General features: G+C 39.9%; 2 protein-coding genes across 2 annotated transcripts in view; one reads left to right on the top strand and one right to left on the bottom strand.

Annotated features, from left to right (window-relative positions):
- The window catches only part of Plcz1 (phospholipase C zeta 1), a 53,922-nt gene extending 45,653 nt beyond the window's left edge, over positions 1 to 8,269 (bottom strand). The window contains exons 1-2 of the mRNA XM_050135200.1: positions 8,235 to 8,269; positions 6,704 to 6,827 (exon numbers count right to left, since the gene is read on the bottom strand). Coding sequence (XP_049991157.1) covers positions 6,704 to 6,827; positions 8,235 to 8,269 — 159 coding nt within the window. The remainder of the gene's footprint in view (positions 1 to 6,703; positions 6,828 to 8,234) is intronic.
- Positions 8,270 to 9,269: 1,000 nt separating this feature from the next.
- Capza3 (capping actin protein of muscle Z-line subunit alpha 3) lies at positions 9,270 to 10,169 on the top strand. Its single transcript, XM_050135214.1, has one exon. It carries the CDS (start codon positions 9,270 to 9,272, stop codon positions 10,167 to 10,169), a length of 900 nt encoding a protein of 299 aa, XP_049991171.1.
- The last annotated feature ends 643 nt before the right edge of the window (positions 10,170 to 10,812 follow it).

Below are 10,812 nucleotides of genomic sequence, written 5' to 3'. Positions count from 1 at the left end.
GGTGGGGAAGAGACAGAAATCTTTAATAAATAAATAAATAAATAAATAAATAAAAGTTTAATGGATTGCTGTTCAAGCCGTTTCTCCATAATTCAACCTGTAGAAAGTACTTCAGATACATTGCCAAGATCATAAACTTATATTTTTTGTGAGAAAGTAAATTTATGCCATAATCTATGTCAGCTCCTTAGGAAATCAATGTATTTTAAGTTATTTCTAATGCAACCTTATTCACTGCTTAGTAAGGCTATATTTTGTTCATGTACAAGGTATATTCATAAATAATATTTTATTTATGACTAGAACAATCTGATGGAATTAATATCTCCATTTCACAGACTAGGGAATTTGTTTAGAAAAGTTTTGGTTTGCAAAAGTAGTAGCTAAGCCTAAAATCTCTATACTTGGAGACACTGCCATATTTTAGTCACCCAAGTCATCTTTGTTTCATTAGATTGAATTCAAAGAAAGTATATGTAGAAATGAAAATTTAATAACTAGATTTCAAGGAGAGTTGGATGCTCTAAACTGGATATATGGCTCAATAGACAAAGCATTTGCCGTGAAAGTATGAGAACAGGGACTCAGAGGGCCAGCACCCACCGAGCAACCTGGGATGGCGTGACAGCCTACTTGTAATCCCAATCCTTAGGAAGCTGAGACAGGCTGATTAGTTAACTTCATAGAATCTGCAAGCTCAGGTTCAGTGGGGGATGCACCCTTGGTAAATAAATAGATGAATAATCAAGAAGATGCCCAATGTCAACCTCTGACTGCTCCATAGATGCCCCCACATGCAAACATGAATACATGTATGCATGCATACAATACATACATGCATATGCCTAAAAGACTTGAATGCTCAAGCTGATTAAAGAGATACACAAAATTCACTCAGCCAGTACACATCCCTTACCTTTTTATTCAATCAGCTTTTGACTAGCAATTTAGCCTAACATGATGAAGAAGCAGAAGGCCGAGAATTGCTTTCACAGTGAGTTTACCACAGTCATCACTAATGTTTCTAAAGTTCTCAAGGTGATGGGATCATTTTTTAAAGGTTTTTAAAATGTATTCTAAGCAGTTTCTGTTGGCAGAGGCTGCTCGTCCATTTCTGCTGCCCAGACCCAAAATAATCACACTGAAACTATATTATTTGCAATACTGTTTGGCCAATAGCCTAAGTCTCTTTTAAGATAGTTCTTTTATCTTAAATTAATGCATTTTTATTAATCTATGTATTACCATGTGGCTGTGTCTTACCGGGCAAAGTTCTGGTATCTGTCTCCTCCAGCGGCCTCATGGCTTTCTCCTGACTCCGCCTTCTTTCCTCCTCTATTTGCTTGAAATTCCCACCTTGTTCTATTCTGCTAAGCCACTGGCCAAAACAGCTTTATTTATTAACCAATAAAAGCAAACATATTCTGTCTCTAGTTGCATTCGTATATTTATATGGGTGGGTATGTATCACAGCAAGTGAAGGTCAGAGGACACTTGCAGGTATCAGTTCTCACTTCCCACCACGAGGGTTTCGGGAGGAGATCTCAAGTCAACAGACTTGACAGTAAGTGCCTTCACCCATGAGACATCTCCACTGGTTCCCTCTGCTCTAATTTTTGTGAACATTGTTGTCATAGTCACACCAAAAATATTTTGCCTAACAAAATAAACATGTAGACCTGCCCATGTCTGAGCAATAAAATTTTCCAGAGACCCATTTCCATACTTTGACAACTGTTAAACATTCTATAAAGTGCATTGGATGTAGCATGTGCTTTACTTAGTCCTGGTTCAGATCATCTGTGTCTGAAAGAGATTCCAAATGTAAGGATGTACGGATAGCGTTTACATCAGCACACATTTGATATTTTAACACAGTGCTGTCTCCACATGTATTGCATGTGAAGTCCGTTAAACCAGGAAGAACATGATTTTCTCCCTATTAAAAGATCTATTAGCTAGAAATCCCTTTGTGTGTAAATCTTGTGTGGGGAAAACTTTTCATGTTCCTCAAATGTGGATTTAGACATGAACTGGTTCCTCACCTTCAAAACAAAAGTGTCTAGAAGTTCAGTAACCCTATCTATCTAAATTAGCCAAGCTGGCTTTTGGGTTTTTTGCCTAATTCTCAAATAAATAAATAAAAGTCCGCTTTCTAGGACAAAGTTCAACTGAAGCTTGGTCTTGTTCTATTCAGGATTGTCCCCTCTGCCCCCTACTGCTGACTGACGAAATCAAGTCGGAATCCTTCTTGCTAGTTCTTTAAGCAAAATCTCAGTAGAATTTCTCCCTTGGAACAAGTGAACTAAGAATATTTCTTCAGGTTACTCATTCTCTAACTTACAGTTCTGGGCCATAAATGACAAAGGAAAATTTTACTTTCCTATTCTTAGAGCCAGTGAGTAAAGGAGCTTGCCACCAAGTCTCACAACCTAAGTTCAACCCCTAGAACCTTATAGTAGAAGAAAAGTGACCCTCAAGGCTGTGTTGTGATCTCTACATGCACACTGTGGCACATGTGTGCACACATATTTGTTTGCACACACACATAAGTGTAAACATTTTAAAAAATTGACACACTTAAAATATCAACTTAAAGAATAGGAGATACCTATAAAACTAATAGAATATGCTGAACATCATATGCATGTCCATCCCGTTCAAAACTGTTCTTATGCTGCGTGTGTGTTTGAGAGAGAGAAAGACAGACAGGAGACAGAGAAAGAGAGTAATAAGAACAGTCAACATAAGATCTACTCATAAAATTCTATGGCTACAATTCAATTTCCCATACCACAGGCATTCTTCTGAAAGTACACCACAAGGATCTTTTCCCATTGTAGACTGAAGCTGTCTGTACCCTTTGACTAATACTAGCCAGCTGCCTACCACATTGGTCCCTCCCAACCACCACTCTGTCCTTTCCTCCTAGGAATTTGAGAATCTCAGATCCCTCACCTCAGTGCTATTATAAAATATTTTATCCCTTTGTCTCACTTCTTACACCTAGTTCCTCTTTGGAGTTATTCGTGTTATTGTGAGTAGGAAGAAGCCTTTGTTTTCTCAGGGAGAATCATCCCACATTGTGGATATGCCATGTTTTCTTTACCCATTATTACATTGGTGAACACTTCAGCTGCTTCCAATGTCTTGGCTATAAAGATACACTGCAGTAAGCATGGGCATTCAGGGCAAACACTGGAGTTTTTCTACAGTCTTCTTGGGAATGGAGGTGTGTCACACAGTGGTTCTGTTTCAGTTTTGGGGTCCTCTCCATGATATCTTTCCAATGGCTGCAATGATTTGCCTGCCCATGAAGAGTGTGCAGGATATCTTTTTCTTTATGTCTGTACAAACTCTTGTTATCATACATGCATATTCCATTCCACCAGCTGTGGGTGACGTCTCCCGTGGTTTGCTCTACACTTCCACATGGCTAGTGGTGTTAGGCACTTTTCAGATACTTGTTGACTATTTGCATATTTTTACAATAATGTCCATATGCCCCTTTTGTTTATTTTTAAGTGTCACTACCTTTGTCCTCTACTGTGATTTGTAACTTCTTTGTGTGTTTTAGATATTAACCCCTTAGCGAACACATAGTCCACACCTACTTCCTCTCACTCTGAAGGTTGCTTTCTTGGTTTTCCACTCCCTTCGTTATACCAAAGCCATTAACTGAGTGTATTTTCATCTTCTTCTTTGTCTTCATTCCCTGTTTTTTGTTCGAGTAACCAGTATAAATACTGATGTCAAGCGGATTTTGCCCTAGAGTGTCTTCCAGGAGTTTTCTAGTTTGGAGTCTGACATTTACATCTTTGATGTGTTTCTGATGGACTTGGTGTGCAACCTGAGAGTCGGGTCTAAGATTTTGCATATGGATATCCAGTCTTCTCTCTGCTGCTCAATGAGGAGACTCTCCTAAGCCACTGAGTGTGCTTAGCATCTCCCCCGAAGACCACAGACAGTGTAAGAACAGTTTATCTCAGGGATCTCCCTCTTGTTTCATTTTCTTGCACACCTATGCTGCAGCTTTGGTCTTTCTCAAGATATGTTGGTTATACAAGGAAGGTCTTCTTTAGTCCAATTAGAATTGGAAGCTTTTTTTTCCTCACTATTTGGAGCGGGGGAGAGAGACAAAAACTGCACTGAATCTGTAGATTGCCTTTGTCAAAATGAACACATCAACATAAAATGTTTCAATTTATTTCTATATTTTAAATTTTCTTTTGTTCATCTTGAACAAGTGTTTTATCTCCTGAGATAAATTAATTCTTAGGTACATTATTCATTTTGATATTAATAGAAATGAAACTGTTTTCTTGGTTTATTCTGGCTTGATTCACTGCTGGTGAGTAGAAAGGCAATGATTTTTGTACCCGATGCTGTCCCGATGCTGTGTCCTGCCAATTTGCTGAATTTTTTCATGCTGATAGATTTTTTTTGACAGAGTCCTTCATGTTTTTTCCACATAAGATCATCTGTGACGACTAGAGATCATTTTACTTCTGTCATTCCAACTTAAACATGCTTTCTTTCTTTGTCTTAACTAGCTTCCGTGGCTGGCATGTCTTAGAGTTTTAATGTAGATGAGTTGAGATGGGAACCTTTGTTTGTTCCAGCTCACAAAGGAAAATCAGCTTGAGAACTTTCTTCTTTGTTTAGATTTTTGTTTTGGTTTCATTTTTGTGTCTTTTGTTTCTGGTTTTCTGTTTTTATCACTATGTATGTTGGTTTTTCATTTATGGACTTTGCTGTCTTGAGAACATTTCTTTCCTTGACAACTGTGTGTGTGCACGGATGTGTGCATGGTCATATGGATATGAGTGTGTAGGTACACATGTGGGTACCCATATACATATGTGTGCTTGTAGGCAAAGTTCAGAAATAGGTGTCTTTCTTAGTCACTTCTCCACATTGTTTTTAGATAGGAACTCGTCATGAAAATGGGAGCTCACTGACTGACTAGTCAGGTAGCCTCAGGGATCTTCCTGTCCCTACATCCCCAGTGTTGGGATTTCAAGCTTGTACTACCGTTTCTGGATTTTTGCAAAAGTGTTAATGATCCAAAATCAGGTCCTCGGGTCAAGTGCCTTTCATACTAAATTATCTCTCCAGCTCTAAGAGTTATTTTTGGATTGGAAAAGTGTTCATTTTTATAAGGCAATCAGGTAATTTTATTTTATCCTTCATTTTGTTAAAGAGAGTAGATTCTGTATATTGAACCATCCTTGCATGTAAGAAGAAAATTCCATCTGGTCATGACATAGACTCCTTCTTCAGGGTTATTAAATTTGGCTTGCTAATATTTTGCTGAGAAATTCTGAATTTGTGTTCATCAAACATGTCTTGTGATATCCATGTTCAGCTTCCATACCATGATTTTTCTGTATTTATAAAATAGCATTAAAATCATTTCCTCTTCAGTTAAAAAGGGATGCGTCTTGATCTCTTTGAAATCTTCACCTACAAAGTCATTTGGCTGGACTTTTCTTTGTTGACTATTTCACGTTATTAATGACTAGGGATCTTGTTTTGTTTTGTTTCTTACTGTTGATCTATTCAAGTTTTCTAATTCCTTTTGATTCAGATTTTGTAGGCTGTGTGAATTTAGGTATTTTTCCATTTTCTATAATCTAGTCAATCTGCGGCTATGTGGTGGTTCCCTCATGGTGCTCTTTATTTCTGTGGGGCCAGTTGTAATGTCTCCTCTTTTGTTTAAAAATCTACTCATTTCTGCCTTCTCTCTTTTTCTTCCTGTCTTGCTAAGGATTTGCCAACTATTTAATTAATTACTGTAATTATTGTCTATTATTTTTTTCTTTTCTTAAAGCAGATCTTATATAGTTCAGACTAGGACCAAACTCACTAAAAAACTGAACTGTTGATCTTCCTTCCTCAGGCTCCCAAATAAGATTAGAGACACTTCCACAAGCAGCATTTTTGCCAATCTTTAGTATTGTGTTCCTTCTAGCTTTTTTTCTTCTATGTCAAAAACAAAACAAAACAAAACAAAAAAAGCAAGCAAAAAGCCACTACCATTGACTTTTTATATTTAATCCTAGTTCAGTCGTCCTAATGTTGATCTTTTTCCTGGATCTGGTGTGACAGTTTCTATGCACTCAGTAAATTTCAAGCCAATGTCCTGGTATCATTTCAAAACTTAGTAGCCATGTCTGTATTCTGTTCCTAAGATACTGATTTTCCACATGTATATTTAAACACTTATTTATGTACCTGAGTGTGTGTATGTGTGCCACAAACTTAAAGGCACGTGAGTGGAACTAGAGTGAGGTACCATGTGCATGCTGGGACCTGAACACAGGTCCTTTACAAGAACAGTGGGAGCCTAGGCAGTTTGGTTGCTCACCTTACTAGACCTGGATGGAGGTGGGTGGTCCTTGGACTTCCCACAGGGCAGGGAACCCTGATTGCTCTTTGGGCTGACGAGGGAGGGGGGCTTGGTTGGGGGAGGGGGAGGGAAATGGGAGGCAGTGGTGGGGAAGAGACAGAAATCTTTAATAAATGAATAAAAAAAGTAAAATAGCACAAAAAAAGAACAGTAAGTGTATTTAACCAGTGAGCCATCTCTCCAGCCCCGTATGTATTTCCTAAAGAAGCACCCACATATCTACTAATGTCTACTTACACTGTAGCAAATCCCTCCTAGATTGGAGCAGACAGGGAGAGGGAATCATCTCACCTTAAAAATTTGTTTCACGTGAGCAAAGTTGCAATGAATATCAAATTTTTCAAGCAACTTGTGAGTATTTTCAACGCCGATTTTTCCACCTCTAAATTCTTCCTGGATCTTGGACAAAAACCATGTATGAAGCAGAGGACGTTAAGGAAATTCTCAAAGTAAGTCACTTACTGAGGCTTTAAAACTCTTTAAGAAATAATCTGTATTCAGTTTTAACAAATTGTCTGTCCTGTGCTCAGACAGTAGCAAATAAACACTATTCAGAACCAAATAATATTGTTACCAATTACAGTACAGGTATAAAAGACATAAAAAGACAGATACTAGTTAAAATGCAGGACAATGTATTTTTCATACAAAACCCAAGACATAAAGCTAGCACTTGGGTAATTCACTATACAGTTATTACATCTTATTTGCCTGGAAGTCTGATCCTGAAATCTCCTGGACTCCAACATTCTCCCACCCACCTGACCGCCCTCATCTGGAAAGATGAGCAAAATGACAATCTTATAGAAGACAGAGCATTAAATAAGTTCATAAGACATTATTAAACATAGGCTGGAGTGCTCAATTGTGACTATGACTGATTTAATTACTACACTAGTCAAATGCCCTGGTACAAGCTTGCCTCAAAATTAGTTCAAGTACCTTCAGAAAGGATGACAAACATCATAATGTGGTCTGGGGGCACAGTTGAGGTAGTAGTATGTTCTCTTAATCATGTCTGAGGCCCTGGGTTTAATTCCCAGTGCCACATAAACCAGGTGTGGTGGTGCATGCCTGTAATTCCAACACCTTGAAGGTGAGGGCAAAGGAATCAGAAATGCAAGGTTCTCTTTGGCTACGTGACCAATTTGAGATCAGCCTGGGCTCCCTGGGCTACATAAAACCTCATCTCGAAACTACAAAACAGTAAAAGAAAATGAAGCTACAATGAATTTATATTTGATTTAAAAAGAGAAAGTCAAATAATCAAGTCTATTTACTATATACAGATTAAGTTAAAAAATTAGGATGCTCCAACTTGAAAAAATAGATTAAAACGAAGTAATAGCGTGATCTATAAAGTTATGGAAGCTACAGGTGAGAGTTGCTCCATTTTCTGCTCAATTTTAAATTGTTAAAACTATCAACTCTCGCTGGGCGGTGGTGGCGCACGCCTTTAATCCCAGCACTAGGGAGGCAGAGGCAGGCGGATCTCTGTGAGTTCGAGGCCAGCCTGGTCTACAAGAGCTAGTTCCAGGACAGGAACCCTGTCTCGAAAAATCCCCCCCCCCCCAAAAAAAACTAACAACTCTCAAACTTAATGACTCTGACTCAATATGAAAAAGTGCATTTTCTTATAGCAGTAACAATAATACAAGAATCTACAGAAACTCAGAAAAGCTCTGAACTGTAGAAATAGGCAGAAAGTTCATATTCAAATAGTAGATGCTTGAATTCAGAACTCTGAAAAGACTGAAGGCCACATGAACACGCAGAATGGAGAGCAAGAGCAGGAATGGGTCAGAGAGATCTGGATGGATATTTTGCTTCTGCATGGTCGTGATGTCGCGTTTCCATGTTTTCATGATCTATGTCACGTGTCCTCCCATAGAGGTCTCTCCGCCTAAGGTGTTGTCAGTTGATCTAAGAAGTAGTTCCTCCTCTCTATGATAGTCATCAACTGTTCTCACTGCTGCAGCTTTTCTAGGGAAAACACACACACAAAGGGGAAAAACAAAGAGAAAACAAAACATGAAAGATGTGATCCCTGCGTAAAATGTCTGGCTTCTTATGTTCTGAGAACTTTCAATCCCACTGGCATTTTCAACAAACTCCATTTGTTTCTATTTTAACGTGTGTGTGTGTGTGTGTGTGTGTGTGTGTGTGTGTGCACTTTCCATAGCGCATGTGTTGAGATCAGAGGACAACTTGTAGGACTCTTTTCTCTCCTTCCACCAGGGTGGGTGTGGGGTTCAAACTCTGGTTGTCAAGCTTGGTAATAAGCAGCTTTACTGGCTGAGTCATCTCTCAACCCTCCTATCTCATTTTACTTCTCCTGGTTTGTTACTAATCCCTCAAACCTTTCATCACAATGTTCACCCAGAGGGGTGGGGCAGCTGTGCTAAGGACCTGAGGGGAAATCAGTGCCCTAGGACAGCTGAAGAGACAAGACACTGTCCAGCATCAACTATAAACCCCAGGCAACTTCTCCAGACCACCCACAACATATCATGGATGTAAAAAAAGACACACCACTTGCGAAGAAGACTCCTCCGGAAGCAAGTTCTTAAAACCTTCACAGTTGGTATAGCTGGTGGACTGGGCGACACGGTGTCAGGTGGCTCTCATTTTCTTCTTCGGTTCTGAGCACGCATTGTGACATCATTTGAAGGTTCATGCTTCTCTGTGACTTCACCAGGAGACACAGTGCTTGACGGAGTGCCCATCTTCTTGCTCACACATACTGATCTTAGGCTTAAATGATTAACACCTTGAAGGGGCAAGGTGTCCCATGGGTCGCTTTCCCACCCTGTGAACACCACTTGTTTCAGAAGCTCTGCTTCTGCTGCAATTAGACATGTCACTCTGTGTCTTGAGTAGGAAAGAGAAAGAAAAAGTCATCCGCAGACTCTTAGTCCAGGCTCCTCCTGGGGAGTTTGTGAACGCCTTTGATGATCTCTGTTTGCTTATCCGCGATGAGAAGCTCATGCACCATCAGGGTGAGTGTGCTGGCCATCAGCACTGCCAAAAATACTGTGTGCCACTCTGCATCGATGGCAACCCAGTGCTCCTGTCTCACCACAATGTGATGGGTGACTTCCGGTTCTTTGATTATCAGAGCAAACTTTCTTTCAGGTTTGATCTGCTTCAGAATCAGCTGAGAGATATCCAAAGCCACGGAATCATTCGGAATGAGACTGAGTACCTGAGATCTGTTGTTCTGTGTGCCTTAAAACTCTACGTGAACGATCACTACCCAAGTGGAAATTGCAATGTGCTGAGAAAGACAGTCAAATGCAAGGAATTCTTAATTGCTTGCATCGAAGACCACAGCTATGACAATGGAAATTGTTGGAATGGTCTTTGGAAGTCTAAATGGATCTTCCAGGTAAACCCATTTCTAACCCAAGTAACTGGACGGATTTTTGTGCAAGCTCACTACTTCAGATATGTCAACCTTCATGTTGAAATCTCCAAGGATCTGAAGGAAAGCCTGGAGGTGGTCAATCAAGCCCAGTTGGCTCTCAGCTTTGCAAGGCTTGTGGAAGAACAAGAGAATAAGTTTCAAGCTGCTGTCTTAGAAGAACTGCAAGAGCTGTCAAATGAAGCCCTGAGGAAAATTCTCCGGAGGGATCTTCCAGTGACTCGCACTTTGATTGACTGGCAGAGGATCCTCTGTGACTTGAATCTGGTGATGTACCCCAAGTTAGGATACGTCATTTACTCCAGAAGTGTGTTGTGCAACTGGATCATATAAAGGCTTGCTTCTGGCCATTCTCTCAAGCTAAATGTTTGGTTTTTTGGGGAGTGGGTACTTGCATATAGCTGAGAGGTTCTTGGACTGGTAATTAGCCTGTCATGAGTCCCATGCAATCCTAAAGAGGGGAAAGCATAAGAAAAATCTTATAGGGATAGTATTCACAAAATGGCATTGTAGGGGAGGGGGTAAATACATTCCATAATGTTAATGGTCATGTCACAAATTCAGAAATTCCTATTAGAGCCTAAAGTAACTTGATAATGTGAAGGCGGCCATGCTTAAGACTGTGATTCCTGTGTGTGTGTGTCTATGTGTATCTTTGCATATGCTTGTGGGGGGTGTTTGTGTGTGTGTTTGTGTGTGTGTGTGTGCCTGTGTCTCTGTGTGTCTGTGTGTATGTCTTGTGTATCTGTATCTGTGTGCATCTGTTTGTGTGTCTGTGGGGTGATGTTTGTGTGTGTATGTGTGTGTGTGTATGTGTTTCGCCCTCTCTCTGTGTCTGTGTGTCTCTCCCTGTATGTGTCTGTGTCTCTGTGTGTCGTGGTGTATCTGTATCTGTGTGCATCTGCGTGTGTGTCTCTCTGTGTGTCTCTGTGTGTCTCTGTGTGTGTGTTTGTGTACCTGTGTGCCTATGTGCCTA

The sequence above is a fragment of the Alexandromys fortis genome, unplaced genomic scaffold (assembly GCF_014885135.2).
Source record: "Alexandromys fortis isolate MF-2015 unplaced genomic scaffold, M_Fortis_MF-2015_v1.1 scaffold_21, whole genome shotgun sequence".
In the NCBI taxonomy this organism is placed as follows: domain Eukaryota; kingdom Metazoa; phylum Chordata; class Mammalia; order Rodentia; family Cricetidae; genus Alexandromys; species Alexandromys fortis.
This window is presented reverse-complemented; position numbering and strand designations above follow the sequence as displayed.